Genomic DNA, 22,371 nt, shown 5'->3' with positions numbered 1-22,371 from the left:
ACTTGCTGAGAGCTGAGGAACTGGACATGACCCCGGTTCCTGAAGACTGCTCCCAGGGAAAGAGGGAGACAGGACTGACCTCCAAACCACATGAGAGGGGGCATGGGCTTTTGAGCCAGCCCAGGCTCTACTTTCCCACTTGCTGACTGTGTGACCTTGGGTAAGGCACTTCACCTCTCCAAGCCCCAGTTTACTAGTTTAACAGATGATTAAAATCACATTGTGAGATTTAAGTGGGATATCTGGCTGGTAATGAGTAACTCAAAAGTTTCTAAAAATTCACCCTTCTCTCTACCCTGAGGCCTGAAAATCCTTATGGAAGTAAGGGACTGCGTCTCTCTAATGATGGGATTCCAGGCATGAGTGACTGTGGATTCAAGACGTATTTGGGAGGCAGAGGGGAGTCCTTCTGAGCACCCCCCACAGAATATTCTACATTGTCTGGAACCTGCTTCACCTCCCTTTTTTTTCAGTTGGGGTGGAGTCCTCACTCTTGATGACACATCATAAAGAAGTTTTAGGTGACATTTATTGGTCACTATGTGACCAGCACTGTGTAAACATCATCCCTAATCCCCAGAGGTAAGGACTCTTATTATACCCATTTTATAGAGGAGGAAATTGGGGCACAGAGAGGCCTAGTAACTTGCCCAGGGTCACACAGCCAGTAGTGACCTCAGAGCCTTCTGCTGTGACCATTGCACAGCTCTTCCCATGCACAGGATGACGAAAGGCCCCTGACTGCACTTTCTGAAGACCTTGAGCTCATGATCACCTTCTCTGCCCCTAAGTAAAAACTCAGGAGTTTTGAGTTTTTACTTCCCCAGTGAGGTAAGACAAGGCAGGGTTTCCCAGCCCCTCTGAACAGATGGGAAAACTGAGGCCTAGAGTGGGCAAGGACCCGCTGGTCACCAGGACTGGAATCCAGGTATCTGGGCCCAGCCAGGGCTCTGGCCTCTGCCTGCCACCTTCTTGGAAGCTGTTTCTAACCCTGACTGGTCCCATCCTGGGGTTGCCCAAGGCTTCATCACTGAGGTGGCAATAGATCCATGGAAAGTAGGTGAGGAAGGAAGTAGAAGCAGCTGGTAGGGCCCGGGACAGGCCAGGGCTCTGTGCTAAGCCCCTGCTGGGCACGGAGAATGACCTGCTGGGTCCTCTGTTCCCGGCCAGCACCCACTGAGAGCCGCCTGTTTGCTGGCTGCCACTCCGAGTGCTCTCCGTGCCTCACCTCACTCAGTCCTCACAACGCCACACAGGGGGTGCTGTGCTCATCCCCATCTTACAAATGAGGAAACCAAGGCACAGAGGCTAAGTGACTTTCCCGAGGCTTCAGAGCAAGGAAGCCAGAATTTAAACCCGGGGCTGTCTGATATACCCACCGGGTAAGTTCGGGCCTGCAGGAGGAGTGACTAACGATCGTAGTGATGGGGGTGCTGCTGCTAACAACACCAATGAGGCTTCAAACCAGCCACTTTGGGGGCTGGTGGTGAGCCAGGCTCCATGCCAGGCACTGTGGTAAAGAAGAGCAAAAAACTCGGGCTCCTCTAGGGAGCTCCCAGGCTGGGTGTTACAATGGAAAATTAATACCAGGTAGAGAAGAACATGTCTTTCTCCAATGGAAATGAACAGACAGAGGCAAAATCCACACTTAAATGTGGGCAGGGCTGACACTTGTGGAAACAGCCTTCCTTCTGCAAAACTGACTGTCCTCATGCCTCTTGTCTCTCTTTGAGGTCCCTCAGGGCTAGATTCTGGGACACTTTGTATTTCCCAGTTATTGCGCACTCACCACGTACAAGGCACCCAACCTTGGTCATTTTGATTGAGTCTTACTCAGGCCTGTGAGGGAGGGATTCTTGCCCCCATTTTGCAAAGGAGGAAACTGAGGCCAGGAGAGCCAAAATACCTGCCTGTGGTCACACAGACAGTCAGGGGCAGCATGGGAACTTGAGCCCTGGTCTCTTGACTGACATTCACTCACCCTGCTCTTCCCTCTGAGCTTTTACTAGCTGCAGGGAACTGTTTCTGCAACATCTGTAAAATGCGGCAACTACAGGGCCTCCCTGTGAGGCTATTTTACAGGTCAGCAGGGCTCAACACTGTGTTCACAAATTTGTTGACTAAGACATCACGCAGAGCCTATTTGACATGGAGACAGACACCGAAGCAATATGGGTTTATTCCCTGTGCCATGTGTCACACTGGAATGGAGACCAGGGCCAGTTTTACAGCCCAGATCCATCAATAGGTGTAGAACTTTTTCCAGAAAAAGAGCTGGGGGAGACCCACAGGCCTCTGTCTCTCCAAGGACCCTCCCTGCTCAGGCATCATGGTGGGAAAGAAAGCATAGGAGGCCAGGGGACTGGAGGTACCAGGATGGGAGATGGGCCCCCGAGGCTGCCAGGTTTGAGGGGTCAGAGGGTGGGTCCCTGGAAGGTTGGCTTCGTTCCCTTTTGGCACACAGTGGGCCCTCAAGGAAGGTCAGGGGATGAATGAATAGATGGATAGATGGAAGGAAGAAGAGAGGGAGGGAGAAAGGGATAGATGGGTGGATGATTAGATGGACAGAGGGATGGATGAGATAGGAAGATTACCTGGGTTTTGCTACAGGGAGGGGTGAGGGTGTGCCTATCTTTGAGGGTGTGTCTGCACATCTGTACCTGAGCCCATGTCTGCAGGTGTGCCCATCTCTGGGTACCCCCATCTTCTTGAGTCTGTGGGTGCCCCATCTGACTTTGTGTCCGCATCTGACGGTGGCGTGTTGGTGTTTGTGATGTCTGCCTATGTATGTGAGCTGGATGCATCTGGACACCCATTCAGTTGTGTGTCCGAGGCTGTGTGTGGTTCTTAGAGGGTACCTGTCTATGGGTCTGGCTGTGTCTATGGCCTGGTCTGTCTCTGTGATTCAAATCCGATTTTGTGTGCATGTCACTGTCTCTGAGTGTCCAGGTTTGTCTACTGTACCTGTCGGAGCGTATCTGTGTCTATGTGTGTATCTGTTTGTCCACATCTCTGTGTCTCTGATTATGTCTGGGTCTGCTCCATATGTGTCCATATCTGAGTTTGTGTGTGTGCATGTGTTCTCCAACCCTAATTCCACCTGACTGATTCCATGTTGGTGCATCCGGTTGTGCCTGTGTGCCCTGGTTCAATTGTGTTTCTGTCTGAGGGTGCTCTGTACGCCTGTATCAGAGTGTGTGTTTCTGTCCAGGTGTCCGTGACCTAAGGTCTGACTGTGTGTCCAGGTGCGTCTGTGTGTCCAGGTGCGTCTGTGTGTCCGGTCCACGCTGTCCCAGCCCTGCGCTCTGCCCGCTCCCCCAGGGGGCGCCCTTGTCCGGCCGCCTTTCCTGTTCCCTGGTGTGCCCCGGACTGAGCCGTAGACGGGGCAGTGGGTGGCCTGGTCCCGGCCTTCCGGCGCGGCCCCGCCCCCGGCCCGCCCCAAAGCGGGCTATAAGTTAACGCCGCGAGCGCGGCCCCCGCAGTGCCCGCCGCCCCTGGTCCGCACTTGGAGGGTCCCGCTGCCAGTGGAAGGAGCCACCGCCACCGCCACCGCCACCGCCTGACCATGGCCGAGGGTGAGTATCGGAGTCAGTGCGGTCGCCGCTCAGGGGCCGCGGGCAGGCTTGCCTCCCTGGGCTCAGTGGTCCCGCGGGGACAATGGGGAATCAGGACCAGGCTGCGGCTCAATCCCGAAGTCTAGATATGGAGAGCAACAGGCGTCTGGGCTGGGTGGGAGGCGCCTAGATGTTGCTTGGAGCCTCAGTTTCCCCATCCCCAGGGCATAATCATTAACCCCTGCCTCCCTGGATTGGATGAGGCAATGGAGCGAAGGTGTGCTGTAAACTGTAAAGTGCTGTTGGGGCACACCATTGTCACTTGAGCTCAGTCGTTAGTGGCGGCTGCGTCCCTGCAGTGTGCCAGGAAACGTGGAGCTGTGCAGCAGATGCTGGCCTGGCCTCAGAACACTTAGCTTTGGTTAGTTCCCCTGGTGGGGTGCAAGCCAAGCCTGGCTGTGAGCCCTGGGCCCCCAGGGCCAGAGATGAGATTCCAGCACCCTATGGGGGCATGGGGAAGGGACGCTCTCTTAGGACCTTTCCTGCCCTCAAGTTCTGCAACCCTAGTCCTTGGACATTTATTGAGTCTCAGTTTCCCCTCCTGTGAATATGGACAATAGTGCCAGCCTTTGGTATGGATGAGAGGAACTATGGATCTGCTTGGCCTGCTGTGTGATCTTGGTCACCTCCCTCCCTGGGACCCACCTTCCAATATGCTGTGACGTGTTGGTCACCTAGGTGACCGCATATCCCCAATGCAGTTCCTCACCCCTGTCCCCAAAAGTGGGGCTCAGTGGGGCTAGAAGACCCTGGTGATGCCAGTTATAACAAGCCCCCAGCCCCACTGGCACAGAGGCCACTTCCAACAGGCGTCCCACTGGCCTGGGAGACCTTGGATCATTAGTCAGTGCAGAAATCCTATAAATCCTATGATTCTTGATCCTAATGTTTCTGCACCTTTGGAGCTGGCGTGATTGCTGGAAACCCTTCTTCAGACAATAGACAAAAAAAATGCCGCATCTCCTTCAGACCAGGGACTGACCATTTCTCCAAGGTCTTCCAGAGAGACAACAATGGCCTCTTTCCTGCTAAGCCTTCTGGGGTTGAAGTTTTCAAAAACAACATTTCCTCGCCCCAGCCGGCCAGCAGGAAGTTTTTCCTTATGGCCAGCTAAGGTCTCTCCTGCTGTGATTACAGCAGGATCATCACGTCTAATGCTTCAGACGTGCAGAACTATCTCTTCCCAGGCTCGAGAACAACACAGGACATGGGAGGTGGGGGAGGAGGAGTGAGGGCAGATGGAGAGCAACCCTGAGCTGCAGCGAGGTTGTTACCAGCACAGGTTCCAGAATCCTACAGCCCTGATTCAAATCCCACTTGCGACATAGTGTCTCCCTCTGCAAAATGGGGCTAGCAATAGTATTTATGGAGGTGAAGTCGTTGCGAGGTTTAAGTTGAGAGCATTCACGTGGAAGCCCGTGGCCATCACTAGGCACTTTGCACTTCACTTTTGGGATATTCCATGGCAGGAGGCAGGGGACCTGGACCATTGTCCCCCATGCCCAGGCCTCAGTTGGACCACATGCTCTCCAATGGCCCTGCAACTCTCAGAGTCAGCCTTGCCCACTCCCCTCACCATAAGGGCTTTCCAATCTTTATCTTGGGCTTGCCATGGTTTATGAAGTTTGTGTTTTCCTCAGACCCTGACCCACTGTCACCCTTCTCCTGCCCTGGTCCTCAGCTTCCTCTGAAACTATAAATAGAAATTTCATATATCAAGCTCCTGCCCTAGGATGGACATTGGAGAAGGGTGTCTGTCCCAAACATCCTCTCGTAGACCTCCTGGCAGCCCTTTAAGGCTTTGCAGAAGGAGGCACAGAGAGGGAGAGACACTTGCCCAGGATCACACAGCGAGCAGCACAGCAAAACTGAAACCCAGGTCCTGAAGATTCCAAAACCCCTGTCATTTTTAAAACTTTCATTATGGGAAATATTGAACCTACATTAAAGTAAAGAGACTAGTATAATAAATCCTTACATGCTCATCATGCAGTCCTAACTACCACCAATCCTGGCTATTCCTGCCTCTGGCTCCTCCCCTATTATTTGGAAGCAAATCTCAAACATCACATCATTTCATCTGTAAATATTTTAGTGTGTGTCTTTAAAGAATAAGGACTCTCTTTGTTTAGATATAAACAAATTAATAAAAATTCCTTGATATCACCATTATTCCATCAGTGTTTAAATGTTCAGTGGTCTCATGTGTGTGGAAATAAATGTTTTTAAATCATTTTTAAAAATCAAGATCCACACATCACAATGGGTTGAAATGTCTAAGTTTCCCTTTATAGGTTCTCCCTTCAACTTTTTTTTTTCATTTTTTTCTTGCAATTTATTTGTTAAAGAAACCAGATCCTTTGCCTATAGTTTCCCACGGTATGAATTTTGTTGACTGTGTCCTGGTTCTGTGTTTAATCTGTTCTTCAGTCCTCTGTATTTCCTGTAAATTGAAAGTTGGATCTGGAGGCAAAGCCTGTGTAATTAATCTATGCCAAGTACTGCACCTGTTTAAACCAAAAGAACCCTCCAATAACTTGTGTTTATTAAGCACCTAGTACGCATCAGGCACTGTGCTAAGTGTTTTGCTAAGTGTACAAGTGTTCATTTAATGCGCACAACAGCCCTGTGAGTAGATCCTGCTGTTCCTCACCTGTGGACAGAAGAGGAAACCAAGGCCCAGAAAAGCTGACTTGCTGGAGGTCACAGAGCTGGGAGGTGACAGAGTGTGCCACAATGGGCACAACCATGTGATTAAAAGACTTAGGGAGATTCGGCCCCGGCCAGCCCCTGTGTGACCAGGGGTAGGGCAGGGGGCCCGGCAGGGGAAGGAGAGGGTCACCATTATCTAGAGAGGACTGGCTCACAGGAGGGCACAGGGCTTCACATCCAGGGAGCTCAGGTAGGTCACCGGGGTCACAGCTGGCTGAGGGAGGCCACCATGGCCCATGCCTCTCCTGCTGTTTCCATAGATCTGGACCTGGAGAGATGTGACCTGGAGCTGGAGGCAAACGGCCGTGACCACCACACGGCTGACCTGTGCCGGGAGAGGTTGGTGGTGCGTCGGGGCCAGCCCTTCTGGCTGACACTGCACTTCAAGGGCCGCAGCTACGAGGCCAGTGTGGACAGTCTCACCTTCAGTGTCGCAACCGGTGAGTACCGGCAACCGCCTCCTCCACCAGCACCACCTCCTCTCCACCCCGACCTGCCCATTCTGGGCTTCGTTGTCCCTGACAGAGAACAGGGCAGATGACTCCTCACTTCTTTGTCCCCTGAGAGATTCCCACCTGTCACTAGCCCCATTTTACAGATGAGGGAACTGAGACCCAGGAAGTGGAGAGATGTCACCCCAGACTGCCCAGTCTTATAAACAAGTCTGTACTCTTGGACACCTGGGCTCCTGAAAAACCTATTGTCACCTATTATCACAAAAGGCAGCTTTCTGCCACAAAGGATAATCAAGATCCTGCCTGCTCTTCCCCACATCATAACAACTTTTCAATCTTTTTTCAATAGCTCCTTCCTGAAATCCGTGCAACCAGGCCAGGCAAAGTTGGGTCTGGGTGGTGGAGAAAGAGTCCAGCTCACTAGAATCTTCTGGGTGGGCAGTTTTTGGGTCCCGGCAGCTTCTTTTCAAAGTGGCAGGAGGCTGCCTCGGGCTCAGGGGCTGGACAGAGAGACCTGGGTTCCAGTGCAGGCTGGGCTGCCTACCTGCTGTGTGACTTTGGGCAAGTCACTTAGCCTCTCTGAGCCTGAATTTTATCATCTACACAACTGAAATGTCAAGTGAGAGGGGCCCAGCATGAGGGGATGCCCTGTAGACTTAGCAGCTATTACTTGTCTTGCTCCAGGGACTCCAGGGATGAATGAAGGGACATTGAGGCCCCAGCCCCCTGCCCCAGATGCCCAGTACCAAATCTTTGTTGGCCATCCCTGGGAAAATGGCCTTGAATACCAAATCAGTTGTCTGGTTTCTGGTGGGAACCACTCCCTAGAAGTCAGGGAGGAGCCACCTTGCTGGGACTTTGGCCCAAGGGTATGAAAGGCCAGCTCTTTCTGAGTTCTCTGGGGATGGAGAGTGCAGCAAGCAGGAGCTGCAGCTGCCTGGCTGTGCCAGTATTTACCTGGGAGGCCGTTTGATAAGGCTTATCATAGAGCCTGCAGGCTGGCCACAGATACCCCCTCCATCCCTTCCCTCCTTGGCCCTCCCCTCCTGGCAGACACACACACATTACCCAGGGGCACCCCCCACACACACCAGCACCCGTAGGGCTCTTTCTAACAGAGCCAAGGGGTGCCCTTTCACTTCTGTAAAATGAAAGGTTGGGGTACACAACAGTTAAGGGCCGGGTGTAGTGCCCTGAAAAGAGTCAGGCTGGGGATGGTGAATATCACCTCTATGGAGCACCTGCTGTGTGCATGCTCTTCCTGAATCCTCCCAGCTCGAAAGCATGAAGGGCACCCATTCTGCAGAAGGGAAAATGGGTTCAGAAAGTCAAGTCGTTTGCTTGCCCAGGTGGGTCACACAGAGAGTTATGGACACAGCAGGCTTCCAACCTTGACCCCAGAGTTGAGGCTTTTCATCACTATGACCTTACAGCAGGCACATTTACCTGTCCAGCACAAGTGCCTGCCAGTCCTCAGTTTGTTCCCCTGTGAAATGGAAGGATAGACGAGCTACCAGCCTGGATAGCCTGTGATTTCCCAGCTTCTTTTTTCTTCCTTCATTCTCGGGATGTCCCTTTTCTTCTTTCTCCTCCATTTGTCTGGACAGTTTAATGTTAGGTAATTAGGGCCCCAAGTTCAGAGTTGGGTGGGGCAACTGACCTTTCTACCCCAGCAGCTAATCTCTGTTCTCCAGTCTCTACCAGCTTATCTCAAGCCTTTGTCGGTCTGACCTGTCACTTCCACAGCCCCTGTGGGCAGCCACAGGGTGACCTGTATCTCTGGGCACTCTCTGCTTCCCTGTCCAGGCAACCAAGACCCTCCCAGGGGCAGGGGAAGCCTGAGGGACAATGCCAGGAAGCCAGGCCCCCCACATCCAGGTCAGGCTTGGGTCAGCGCCCAGCCCAATGTCTGGACTGGGGACTGTGCTTCTGTATTAGAACATTCTAGCTTGTGATGGGAAACTGAGGCCCAGAGAGGGGAGAGCACTAACAAAGGTCACTTAGTGCATGGAGTGTGTCACATGACCTCTCACATTCCCGACAGTTTGAGACCTGATGCACTTCGTTACAGGCAATAGACCACACTAGACAAATATCTTCCTTGTTAAGGGTGTAAAGCTCTGCTTCCCTCCAAGGGAGGGGGAGCAGGACTCGTGGGTGGGTGGGAGTGGGAGTGAGGTCATCCTGAAGGAGTGAAAAGAACTTTTATGAGGCTAATAGAAGGCTTTACTCTGGAAGGTTCCTCTCACCCACCCCACCCCAGACGCACCACCATGGTCTGGCATAGTTAGTGTCCAAGACCCCTTGAGTCCCCAGGTTCATTTGGGCCCAGAGTGGTCCCTGTGGTGCCCCTGGCCCCACAAAGAGTACCATGTGGGGCCACAGCCAAGGAATTTGCAAAACAGCTTACATCAGTGGCAGCGGTGGAGCCATGGGACAGCCCACCCCCACCCCACCCTCCAGGGCCTCTTGGAAGAGGGGTGTGTGTGTGTGTGTGTGTGTGTGTGTGTGTGTGTACCTGCCACAAGATAGAAAGAAAGGGAAATGTGTTTCCTGACCTGTCCCGAGGGTGGTATGTCAACAGAGACGGTGGCTATGGTACCTGCCCCAGCCCATTACCACGGTGACCAGATAATTGATGGTTCGAACAGGGACATTTCCGAGAATGAAAGGGGCGCCATTCATAATTATGCTAGGACCACAGGCATAAACTGAGGCTGTCCAGAGCAAACCATGATGTGTGGTCACCCCAACTTTACCCCCTCTTAGCCTCAGTTTCCGTGTCTGTAAAGTTATTCAATTGAACTAGACAATTTCTACATTCCACTCCAGTCCTCAAAATCTGTTACTTGGCCTGAGAATTCAGATTTTTAATGGTCCCTTTTGATGACACTAAGGATAGCTCACATTTACTGCATAGTTACAGTGACCTAGTCACTTTCTAAATGCTTTCTATGAACTCTGTCACTGAACCCTCTGAACAGTGCTGGGAGGCGGTGGTGACAATCATAAACAATAATAACTATTATTTATTGAGCACTTACTATGCGTCAGGCACCTTGTGAGGTGCTTTATAGGCCTCATCTTCTTTAAGGCTCACAACAACCTTATGAGGAGGTACTGCAATTGGTCCCATCTTACAGATGAGGAAACTGAGGAACTGAAGCTAAATAATTTGACCAAGGTTACAGAGCCAATTTCAAACCTGGAATTGGACCCTCCCAGGCATGTGGTCTATCTAAGCCCGTTTTCTTCTTTGATGAGAAAACCGTGGGTTAGAGAGGCCTGGTGACTTGGCCCAGGTCACACAGCACTCAAGAGTAGAGGCAGGGAGCCAGACCCGGGGTGGCTCTCAGACCCCAGCTGAGAGCTCCCGGCTCCTCTCCCAAATGCCGGCTCTGGAAATCAAGGAACACTTTTAAAGGCTTCCAGTCGGCTCCTGGCACTCAGACAGCACTGGTGTCATGCCTGTTAGTTCATGGTTATATTTGGGCCTGGGCATGGGTGAGGCTGTCAGGCAAGAAGGAGGGCTCTGGGGGCTGGGACAGAGCCCCTCAGTGAGCAGGCCCCAATATTGTCAGCAGCGGATGGGCAGAGCTGTAGAGGGGGGAGATGAAAGAATAAAAATAAACCTTCCCAGGCAGCCACCCAGCCGAGCAGAGAACGTTCTCTGTTTCTCCTCTTCACCACCCATGTCCAGAAAATGATCAGCCCCTCCTCACCCTTCCCATGACTCAGACCTGCCTGTGTGGGCCGGGCCCTCACCACACCTGGAAAAGCAGCCACATTTGAGACACCTCCACATCACAGTGCCTTTGAAACCCCCATTAGGGAGCATCCTCTTGGGGAATGGGGGGGCACTGTGGAGGACGGTCAAGAGTTTAAAGACCTGGATGCAGAGGCTAACTTTGCCACAAACTGCTGGGATAGCCTTGGGAGGCCCCCTTCCCTCTGAACTTCAGTTTTCTCACCTGTGCAAGGGGTCTCAGAGGAAGCAGGAAGTGCCGATGTCCTTCATAAAGTGTAAAAGGCTGTAGGGAGGTGAGGAGTGGTTACAAGCAGCATCTCCGAGCTGCCTGTGGAGTTGCTGCCAGGCCAACAGGGCACTGGGGAGACAGACCCCTGGAGGCTGGATCGGCCAGCACCCTGTGTAACCTACAGCAAGGGGCTCTCAGAGGACTAAGGTTCCATCCCACTCAGAGCCTGGGCTGCCTTCTCTAAAAAAGAAAGCAGGATGCTGGCAGGTAAAAGATTTAAGCTCTTTGGGGACCACCTGCCTAATTCCTGTCCCTGCTGCAGGTGGCAAACCGAGGCCAGAGGGGGGATGGTCTTGTCCACAGTCACAGCAGGGCAGAGCAGTGTGGCTGAGACTCTGCCCTAGACTGCATGTCCCCTCTCCCAGGAGCAATCTCTCTGCTTGTGGACCTACTATTTGCCTGTGGCTTTTCATGTGTCCCCACAAAAAGCACCCCACAGAGTTGGGGTCCTGATTCCTACTTCACAGATGAGGAAACCGAGTCTCTGGGAGATGAAACCTCTTGCCCAGGTTCTTTCAATGGTTAATGGTGGAACTGGACCTGGAATCCCGGTCATGGGACCCAGATATGTGCCCTGCCTCTGCCAGCCCTGCCTACCCCTGGTTCACAGCAGCTGCTTTCTCCCTCCACAGGACCAGCCCCCAGCGAAGAGGCTGGAACCAAGGCCCGCTTCCCTCTGCGTGATGCTGTGGAGGAGGGTACCTGGACGGCCACCATGGTGGACCAACAGGACGGTGTCCTCTCGCTGCAGCTCAGCACCCCAGCCCACGCCCCCATTGGCCTATACCGCCTCAGCCTGGAGGCCTCCACCGGCTACCAGGGCTCCAGCTTCGTGCTGGGCCACTTCACCCTACTCTTCAACAGCTGGTGCCCAGGTGGGCTGCACTCCATCCATGGGCAGAGGGAGTGGGTAGCGGTTAGGGCTGGAGCCACCCTTGGAGGCCCCCAGGGGAGGGAGGGACAGGGCAGAAGAGGCATCAGGGTGGACTGAGGGAGGCCCCTGCACCAGCTCTGTGCTCCCACCTCACAAAATGCTCACTACATGAGTACTCTTGTTATCCCCATTTGTGGATGAGGAGACAAGGTCACAGAAGCAAAATGACTTGCCCAAGGCCACACAGCTACCAAGGGACCCCCCCCTGTGTCTGAGGCCCATGTGTTCCCATAGCACTGTGAACTGGGATGTGGCGGTGTCTTGGTTTCAGAGCCCCCACATCAGGAATGGGGTGCCCAGCTGATGCCCAGGGCCGGGGCACCATGTCCTGGCTGTGTATCGTGGGGCCCTGTTTTAAACCTCATCTGGACTGGTTTGGGGAGGGGAGAGAGAGGGAGGTGGAGGGATAGGGAACCAGGAGAGGCGAGTGGGAGCGGTTTAGTTACCTGCTGCCTCCTTAGACACCATCTCACTTGTTCCTTCCAACAATCCCAAGGGGGAGATGTCAGCGTTCCTGTCTCACAGACAGGAAACTGAGGCTCAGAGAAGTTAAGTGGCTTTTGAGAGTTCCTTCAATAAGTGGACAATGCTGGACAAAACTGGAAAGCCAGCAGGAAGAGGTTGGAAGAGGTGAAGGCTGACTTGAGCAGGAGGGGGGAGGCCCCTGCCCAGGCCTCAGTTTCCCCATCTGACTAATAAGGCATTTGAACCTGATCTGTTTCCTTCCTTCTCTGACCTAGCAAAGCACGGAGACCTGGGAACAGAAAGTCCCTCCTCAAAGCCTGGGCCCGGGGCAGAAATTCTGGCCTCCCCACCATCAGGCAACCACCTTCTGACTGGGCCACTGCTTTATTTTTCCTCCATTTTGAGGCATTTTATAACCCACTTGAGCACAAAGCTTTTTAATTTTCTCTTTTGCATAGGGGGGCTTTTATTTCTAATTATATAACAGTAAGACTTGAGAACACCCTCTTTAGAAAATCTTCATGTGCTACAGAGAAACAGCCTCTCCTTTGACTCCCCCTCCTTGGAGGACACCATCTTTGGGGACCTCATTTCCTTAGAATCGTCTGTATGTACCTGGAGAAATGGCTGTATATTATGGATCTCTCTCTCTCAAACATAAAAGGATCCCACAGTATAATCCACCTACAACTTCATTTTTTCCCCACAACAATACATCTCAAAGATCTGTCCACATTGGTTTGCAACATCTGCCCATTCTTTTTAAGAGCCCAGACTGTCTAGTACTTTGCCCGTGTGGACAGTTCATTCGTACAGCCCCCTACGATGCACATGAGGTTATCCCCAGTGGCTTATCCCAGGGAGGGTATCCCAAGAGCACTCCTGCTCATGTGCCCCATGGCCACATGGAACAATTTCCCAGGACAAAAGTGGCCTTGCTGGACCATGCTGTATGCTAGTTTTGAACTTTAGTCTGGCTGCAGAGGGTTGCAACTAGTTGGCAGCTGTGCCACGGAGCAGGAGCATGCCAGTGGTCCCGCCCTCGCTGCTGCCACCACAGGCTTTCAGAGTTCAGGGAACGGGGCTTGTGGTTCTGGGGGATGTCTGCCTTCCTCTTGCTCTGCCTCACCCTGTGGGTTGGGGTGGCGGTCATCCAAGCAGCACAGTGACTTCAGTGACCTACATCCCGGGGAGGAGCCTTGAGGAGGCGGCAGAGCGGGTGATGTGAAGGCAGGAAATTGGGCTCCGGTGGGGGCAGGGGCACTGGGGGAGGAAATCGCTCTGATGGTGGGAAAGGGCTGGATCTGCCTGCGAAACAGGACCCTCCTGTCCCTGAGCTCCAAGACAGAATGATCTAGTGCCAGTTATGTGCCAGTGTGCATCCTCAGTTCCCCCATCTTTACCAGATGGAGACCTGAGTGGGGGACATCTCAGTCCTGGTTCCCTGAGCTGGGGTGGGGACAAGTTGGCAAATGCTGACACTCTCACTGCAATGACAAAACACCATGGGTTTTTCTTCCTCCTCTATTCTTTCTCCCACACTGCCTGGCTGGTTCACAGCCACATAGTTTATTTACTTTAAGGTTAATTTTTATTGCACAATCTCCAGAGTCTAGCAGCAAGATTTACAAGAGGCTCTGCCATTTACCCATTTGCTCTCCTTGCAGCAGTAAAAGTGGGGATTGCTGGTCACCGCAGATGGGCATGACGGGCCTGGGGTCCCAGGGTCTGGCAGCTGCACCCCAGGCCCAGATCCGATAGGAACTGGACAGGCTTTCCCAGGCCTACTTCTCCATTAGACACACTTGGCTCAATGTCTGGGTTCCATGATACTTTTAGGGGCCCACAAAAATGTTTTAACTTTTTTTGAAATCAGAAGGAAAAAAATGAACACTTAAGTCCAACAGTATGTTTTAATGTGTGATATTAAGATAGGCATCATTATGCCAATGCAGCCTTAAAATTTATTTATCTGTTTTTTAATGGAGGAGGGAATTCATGGAAGCAAAAATGCCTAGGTCCCCCCAGAGACACAACGTGGCTCTGGATTTCCCCTTCCCAGCCTCAGTTTCTTCATCTATGAAGTGGAGACTATAAAGCCAGTCTGACCTTTGGGCTCCTGCCATCTGGCCCCAACGTCTTTGGCCCTTTTTACCCCCTCATTAGCCACAGGCAGCTAAGTGCTGTGCATTGGCAGTAGCCAAACCTTTGGTCTCTCTGCCTGCTTAGAATGCCATCAGCCAGGCTCCACCTAAATAAACTTTAATCATTTATCAAGGCAGTATTCACATGCCACCTCCTCCAGGGAGTCCTCCCTGACTCCCCAAGCTGAACAGTATCCTGCCTTCCCTGAACCTCAGTGACCTTTCTTGGCCTTCCCCTCTGGCACTGAATTCTCCACCTTGCGTCATGCTCACTCCTCATGCTGGTGCACAGCTTTAGTTTCCAAAACACCTTTCAGGTCTACAGACACAATTTACTCTTGGGCTAACAGTGAGATGTCGAGGTGGGCAGAGAAGTCCAAGTGTCCTGCCCAGGGTTACACAGCAAATCAGGAGCAGGGACAGGGGTCTCCTGACTCCTGGTCCAGCCAGTTCTCCTCTATCTCTTGTTTTGGCATCAGTTTTCCCATCTTTAAAATGAGGCTTTCAAGTGTTCCTTCCTTGTAGGGCTCTTGTGAAGATTAAATGAATTAATACACATCATACATTTATCACAAGCCCTGGCCCATGGCATCTGTTGAATAAACGGCAGCCTTTGTCATCACTAACTGGTAACACCTTATCCCATTGACATGGGATTATTAATTAATGATTAATTTTTTAAATTAAAAGATAGAAAGACCTCCGAGATGCTGGCTTGGCCCAGAGAGTTGGCACTCTGGCTGCCGGGTTTGCAGGGACCCTGGGCCCCACCAGACCCAGAGCTGAGGCCCTTTTCTTCCTGCCCACAGCGGATGCTGTGTACCTGGATTCAGAAGAGGAGCGGGAGGAGTACGTCCTCACCCAGCACGGCTTTATCTACCAGGGCTCAGCCAAGTTTATCAAGAGCGTACCTTGGAACTTTGGGCAGGTAGGGCCCCACCCTACCCCACAACCATCTCAGGTTCTCCTGTGTGCTGGGTCTGTGTCTGGACAGCCAAAGCTGCAAAGATATGAGTGGGTTGCAGAGTCACCCACCCCATGCTGTCAGGGATACAAGGGCCCTGAAATGGCTAAAGGCTCAGGAAGGGCTGAAGCTGGCCTGAGGTCACATAGCAAAAGCAGCAGTGCTGGATTCAAGGTGGGGAAAGAATCAGGAGAGCCTTTAGGAGCTGTGAAATTGGTTGGTATTCTGGGAGGAGAAAGAGTGAAGAGTTAAGGCCATATATCAAAATCATAGGCAGCACTTGGAGGGTGCCTACTACATGCTAGGCATGTATTGAGAAGGGGTTCTAAGCTATTATCTGGATCAGTGGTTCCCAAACTTGAATGTGCATCAAAATCACTGGGAGAGAGGGTTAAAACTCAGATGGCTGGGCCCCAGCCCTATTTTTGGATTCAGTATGTCTGGGTGAGAATTTGCATTTCTAATAAGTTCCCAGGTGATAGTGAACCCAGGTCCAGTGACCACACTTTGAGAGCCACTGATCTGGTTGTATCAGTTAGCTACTGCTGAGTGACAAACAAGTCTGAAACATAGAGGCTAGAAACAACAACCACTTACTATTTCTCACACATCTATGGGTCATCCAGGCATGGCTGTCTAAGCTGGGTTTGGTTGGACTCAGCTGGGTGGCTCATCTCAGTTGCATGTGGTTTCTCATCCTCCAGCCAGACAGCTTGAGCTACCAGTACTCTTATATCTATCATCCAGCTTCCCATGAAAATTCTTGAGACTGTAGAGAAAACTCATAAAGCAAGAACCATCATATCCCCTGGCCCCTCAACCTCCCGCTGTGTTGGGGGCATTGGCCTCCTGGGGTGGGTTCAGCTTGAGGCTTCTCCCAACAGCCTCTGGGTCAGGGTTTAATGCTCAGGTCTAGAGAGTCCTGCCCTGGGAAGTACTCCTGTCTGTTTCGGGGCTCTGACCACAGTTTTCTCATATGAATATTGGGGATAATTATTGCAAAAAATATCTGCCCAGCAGCCCTGTAACCTGCTGTGGGACGTAAATGAAATGGTGGTGTGACCATGACGCATCAAATACATCAGAAAATGAATCAGCTCTTATTTCTCAGAGCTTTTTATTCTCTTCAGAGAAATAGAACAAAGCCAAGTCCTTCCTTTCATTTCCTAAGGTCCTGTTCTGTATCCAGGCTTGTGCTAGGCTATCAGAGAGGGCCCTTACAATGCTTCTGGAAGTGATCACAATCCAGGATGATAAGACCTAGAGGAGGGAAGGAATAACAGCTCATGGGGATCAGGAAGGACTTCTTGAAGTAGAGACCAGCTGAGCTGGGCTTCTAAGAACAAGCAGGAGTTTGCAGCATAAGGAGGTGGGTACACCACATACTAGACAAAGGGAACCACATGAGTGAAAGCCTGGAGGTGGGAGAGTTTATGTTGTGTCTGAGAGGTATGTTGTAGCTGAGGAGTACTTTGTGTATAAATGAGCCCCAAGAGATGAGGTGGAAGACGTCAGTGGTGTCCAGGTTGTGAACAGCTCTGAACGGCAGGCTGATGGCAGTAGGGGGCTACAAAAGGGTTCAAGCCATGGAGGGTCATTCTGCAGCTTGGAGGGAGACCTGTGACAAAGCCTGGTCCAGGACAGGACCACAAAGATGTGAGCAGGGGCAGATAGGAGAGTCCCTGCAGATGTCAGATGGGTGGTCCAGTGGAAGGGGACAAGGAGGGGGTCCTGTTTTTGATAAAGATAACATCTGAATTGCAAGGAAGAAAAAGTGAGAGTCACACAGAGTGGCAGGAAGAGCATTCCAAGCAGATGAAATAGCAAGTGCAGAGGCCCTGAGGCAGTGAGCCTAGGCAGCATGAGTGTGGGCAGGAGATGAGATTAAAGAGACGGTGGGGCTCAGATCATGGTGGGCCTTGCAGGCCACAGGGAGAAGTCTAGATTTTACACTGGGGGCAGTGAAAACAGAGGAGTGATAGGATTGGATTTATATCTTTACATCTACCTCTGTTCCAATCAGAGCAGCACGTGGGCTGTGTCAAGGGGACAGGGGGATGGTCATCGGCTCTTCAGGATGAATTAGGCCTTAGGGCAAGTGGGAGATTTGACTCAGCAGCCAGGGGAAGGGGCAGTGACAGGGCCTAAGGCAATCCTGAGGGGAAGGAAGCCCCAGGGGCACTGGGCTCCCCACTTTTGTGAGCTCTACTCCAAATTCCCAGGTCTCCCCAGCCAGAACCTCGATGCAGGTGTATCCCCTCCTCCTTTTCACACACTCATGACGTTTTTGGTCATTGTCCCACCACACTCGTGGGCCAGGAGAAGCTGGTGTCACAGAGATTTGGCAACTCTGCCAGAGCCTCCTAGTTTGCTGTGCAAGATGGAGTAGGGAGGGCCTGCAGACTTCCTGGAAGAGGTGGCTTCTCAGCTCCCTCTTTCTCCTCTTGTTTCCTCTGACACAGTTTGAAGACGGGATTCTGGACATCTGCCTGATGCTTTTGGATATCAACCCCAAGTTCCTGAAAAACGCCAGCCGCGACTGCTCCCGCCGCAGCAGCCCGATCTATGTGGGCCGGGTGGTGAGCGGCATGGTGAGTGAGTGGCAGGGACCACCCAGGGTCAGGGTCCACAACAGGCCCCAGCAGGCTCCTCCATCTCTGTGATAAGACCGGCCATGCTCTGTGGTGGGCATGGTGGGGGGACTCAGGAGATGGGTAGGTCTTAGCAAAGGAAGTTTGTACTTGGAAAGACACGATTTACACAAATGAGGGCAATGCCATGTCATCTCCAAAAGCAATTCATTCATTCAGCAAATATTTATCAAGTGCCACCTATGTCCTTTCAAGTGTCCTATGCACTGGGAATACAGCCCAGTACAAGTCATATATGGTCTCTAACTTCACAGAGCTTACATTCTAGTGGGCAATGAGAGGAGGCAGACATTAACGAAAATATCACGTGAACAAGTGCGCAATCATAAGTAATTGATGTGAGATGTGAGAGTGTTTGACTGCAGGGCCTAACTTCAGTGACGGGCTGGGGGCCATCCCGAAGGTGGTGACCCCTGAGCTGATATAGTCACCAGGAGAGGGCATTCCAGGTAGAGGGTGCAGCCATGCAAAGCTTTGGGAACAACTTTGGCAGGTTTGAGGAACAGAAGGGGCCAGTGTGTCTGGAGCACAGTGAGCAAGGGGGAGTGGGGTGCAGGAGGAGCTGCAGAGCTGGGGAGGGGCCAGGCTACATAGGGCCCTGTGGGCCACATCAGGTGGCTGGATTTTATTCTTGAGGTAATGGGAGTTTGGGGCAAATGATGCCATATGGGTGGAGCCCTGAGCAGGTCTTTGTAAAACTCAGATCACACTGTGTCACTCCCTAACAGCCTTTGCTCCCTGGACAGATTCATGATCTTGACCCCTCTTCACCTTCCCCGTTCCCCTGTCTCCCTCCCACACCCCAAGCTCCAGCTCCCAACCAGCCCCTACATACCCCAGTGGGTCACACCATGGCACCTGCGCACCTGCTCTTCCCTCATCCTGGAGCTCCCTTCCCTGCCTTCCACCACGCACTGGACTTGGGCTCACCCTGGCACAGCCGTCACCCTCTCCCCAGGCTCAGTCTCCCACGATGTCCCACTGGTTGCAGGTCAACTGCAATGATGACCAGGGTGTGCTGCTGGGACGCTGGGACAACAACTACGGGGACGGTGTCAGCCCTATGTTCTGGATCGGTAGCGTGGACATCCTGAGGCGCTGGAAGAAGTACAGCTGCCAGCGTGTCAAGTACGGCCAGTGCTGGGTCTTCGCCGCCGTGGCCTGCACAGGTGAGTTGCGCCCTGGGATGTGGGGAGCGTCTGGAGCCTGCCCTCAGCCTCCATGAACCCTGGGAGGGAGGCACCAGGATGGGGATCAGGAGACCCCAGTTCTGGTCCTGCCTCTGTCACCTATGCTATCAATGCACCTTGTGGCCTGGAGCTGGTGGCCACCCCTCTCTGGTCTTTTTTCTGACAACTACCCCTCAGGTGGTTGTTAGGATCAAGGAATATCATTTGGCAGGTGGTGTGGGCTCAGGGATGAGAACATGGGCTCCGGAGCCAGGCACGCCTGAGTTAATTCCCACTCTCCCACTCACTTGCTCTGTGACCTTGAGCAAATGACTTCTTTCTGAACCTCAGTTTCTTCATCTGTAAAATGGGTACAACAATAAGACCTACCTTCCAGGCTGAGTATGACATAAAGGTGCCCAGCACAGAACCTGACCCCAGTGTAGCTCTCAGCAAATATTAACTGCTAATAACTTGATAGTAATGGTAATACCATCAATGTCAGGAAAGAGAAGGCACATTTTAAAATGTAGAGGGGAAAAATAATGCAATTTGAAACCAAAAAAGTAAAATAAATCTAAAAAAAAATCTTGAAAACTTAAGCCCAGAAAATGTTGATAATTGTTCCAAGATTAATGATGGTGCTTATGAGAATGGGTTAACATCATATACTACTTAAGAACATAGACTCTGGGGTCAAGGCCTGAGTTCAAATCCCAGCTCTGCTTCTTACCAGCTGTGTGTCCTTGGGTAAATTACTTAACTCCTCTGAGCCTCAGTTCCATTATATGTAAAATGGGAATAATACAGGTTAAGTATCCCTTATCCAAAATGCTTGGGACCGGAAGTGTTTGGGGTTTCAGATTTTTTTTTTTATTTTGGAATATTTGCATTATACTTACCAATTAAGCATCTCATATCTAAATCTCTGAAATCTGAAATGCTCCCAAATCCTAAACTTTTCGAGTGCTATTTTGGAGCATTTCAGATTTTTGATTTTTGGATTTGGGATGCTCAAATAGTACCTTTATACTAGGATAGTTGTGAGATTAAATGAGTTAATACATGTGAGGAGTTTAAAATGATTTCAGGCACGTAACAGCAAATACTTATACTGTACTGCTCCTTATTAGTAGTAGTAGTAGTAGGCTCAGGAAATCTTAGAGGCTTATCTGGGGTACCCAGAGTTTCTGACTCTGAAACCAGTGCTTGGGGCCCGAGGAAAGGTCCCTGAGAGGCCCCCTGGCATGTCCTCTACCCTGGCAGGCTGGGTTCCCAGCTAGGCTGTCCTTGCTCCCCTCCTCCCGCTGCCCTCTCCTGTCCCTCTGCCTGTGATTGCCTGGTCCCTTGTGACCTCTGAATTCCCCTTTCTTGTGGAAACTCCCCCATCCCAGAGTGTTTCCTCTGAGAGGCATAAAGCACATCTTCTCAGAGAATCCCATGAGTTTTCCTGGAAAAACCGCATAATTCACGGCCTGAGTTCTTAGGCTCACCTGCAGATGCCTTTGTCACCCTGGGCTGTGGCCACCTGAAGGTTTGGCAGTAGATCTTGCCCTCGACTGTTCTCTCCATAAGGCTGGGGTTGTGCCCAGGTCCCTGCAGCCTCTTCCCAGGCCTGGTGTGTGATGGAGCTAGGGAAAAGTTGGTCAGATGAGGGGCTGTCTGACCACCTTAGCCACAGGGTTGCTATAGAAAGCCAAATGGCATATTGATCTGTCCGTGGACTCTGGAGCTGGACTGCCTGGATTTGAATCCCATCTCTGCCTCTAACCCCTGGGTGTACTTGGGCAGGAGGACTGATATCTCCAAGCCTCAGTTTCCTAACCCATAAAATAGAGATGATGGTGATACCTAATTCATAGGGAGCTCTTAGGACCAGGGCGATGTCACTTAGCACATTCTCTGGTCAGGTTAGGCTTGGCTTTGGGGGTTTCCGAGGGAAGCCTTCTCAGCCTGATCCCAGGGCATTTTCTCAATGAGAAAATGAGTCAGCCAACACTTACCGGACAGACTTTGCCATGATGGAACTGTGGCACACTTTGCTGTTCCCAAGTACCTCCTCAGTACGCATCCTGGGCACTGGGCAGAGGAAACTCTGCTCACATCTACCACCTCTCTCTGAATCATCACAGCATCCCGACAAGCTGCTATTATTAGCTCCTCTTACAGAGGAGGAAATGGAGGCTCAGAGAGGGGGAGTGCTTTGCCCAAGGTCACACAGCTGGTGAGTGGCACAGCCAGGCTCTGAGCCAGGTGTGCCCAGTTCTGGGGCAGCCTCCTGACCTTAGACTGTGACAGTGAGACCTCCCGAGACACCATCCCTGAGTCAGGAGTGGTGCCTGGCTCCTTGGGCAGCAAAGATGGGCCTCCCCAAGCCTCCAGTCTATATCGTGAGGCTCGTCACATGGCAGGACAAGACCTGGGTTAGGACACCAGCCTTTGCTGAGGATGGCAGCAGATCTGGCCCTGCCCAGGCATCAGGGGCACAGGAACCAGCAAGAGGTAGAGGTCATAGCTCTTCCTCCCTCCTCCCAGCACCCACGTGTTGTCTCCTGACCAGAATCCAGAACCATTCAGGAAGTTCTGGCCCTGGCTGATGGTGGGCGGAGAGCAAAGGTCACATTCCTGCTCCTTCCCCCATCCCAGAGACTCATCTTCAGTCAAGACTGAAAGTAAAACAGAAATCCTATAGGTTCCATTTACTAGGGCTTTTTGTTTTGTTTCACCCTTTAGATATTTACTTTCTTTATCCTACCCTAAAAATCTGTTACTTTTACAACATACAGAAAATGCACAATAAAAAAATGAGGGAGGAAAAGCACTCGTAATTCCATCTGCCAGGGGGACCCAGAACCACCATGTGGGCAAGATCGGTGCCGGGGCTTCCTCCCTCCCCTGAGCTCTTTGCCTGGCAGAGTTGAGCTCGGTTAGTAGGCCAGTCAAGATCCTGTCTCCTTTTAACCTGTTATTGTGACATCGGCCCTTTTCCCAGTCACAGTGCTCTGGCATGAATGCAGGGCTCCCGCAACAAGTCTGAGGACCCTGACCTGTCCTGTGACCTTGCTTATAGGTCACGTACTTTACATTCACAGATGTTGGGATTGATGATGAACCCCCAGCTGTGCTATGAATGCACCTAGAGAAGAAAACTAGGCCCAGATAGGTGAAGGGACTGGCCCCACGTCACACAGCTGGAAGCAGCTGGGTTTTCCAGCCTCTGTCCCCT

At 51.8% G+C, this 22,371-nt stretch overlaps 1 protein-coding gene across 2 annotated transcripts in view; it reads left to right on the top strand.

Annotated features, from left to right (window-relative positions):
• Positions 1-3,420: 3,420 nt before the first annotated feature.
• TGM2 (transglutaminase 2) overlaps positions 3,421-22,371 on the top strand; it is a 33,179-nt gene continuing 14,228 nt past the window's right edge. The window contains exons 1-6 of one of the 2 annotated variants that reach the window (XM_063112946.1): positions 3,421-3,575; positions 6,587-6,766; positions 11,451-11,693; positions 15,171-15,289; positions 17,788-17,916; positions 18,968-19,145. In XM_063112946.1, coding sequence (XP_062969016.1) covers positions 3,566-3,575; positions 6,587-6,766; positions 11,451-11,693; positions 15,171-15,289; positions 17,788-17,916; positions 18,968-19,145 — 859 coding nt within the window. In that variant the 5' untranslated portion in view covers positions 3,421-3,565. The remainder of the gene's footprint in view (positions 3,576-6,586; positions 6,767-11,450; positions 11,694-15,170; positions 15,290-17,787; positions 17,917-18,967; positions 19,146-22,371) is intronic. The other variant, XM_063112953.1, reaches the window with a different exon arrangement.

This window comes from Cynocephalus volans, chromosome 1 (genome assembly GCF_027409185.1).
Source record: "Cynocephalus volans isolate mCynVol1 chromosome 1, mCynVol1.pri, whole genome shotgun sequence".
NCBI classification, from domain to species: Eukaryota; Metazoa; Chordata; class Mammalia; order Dermoptera; family Cynocephalidae; genus Cynocephalus; species Cynocephalus volans.
The sequence above is the reverse complement of the archived record's forward strand: the minus strand, read 5'-3'. Positions and strand labels throughout refer to the sequence as shown.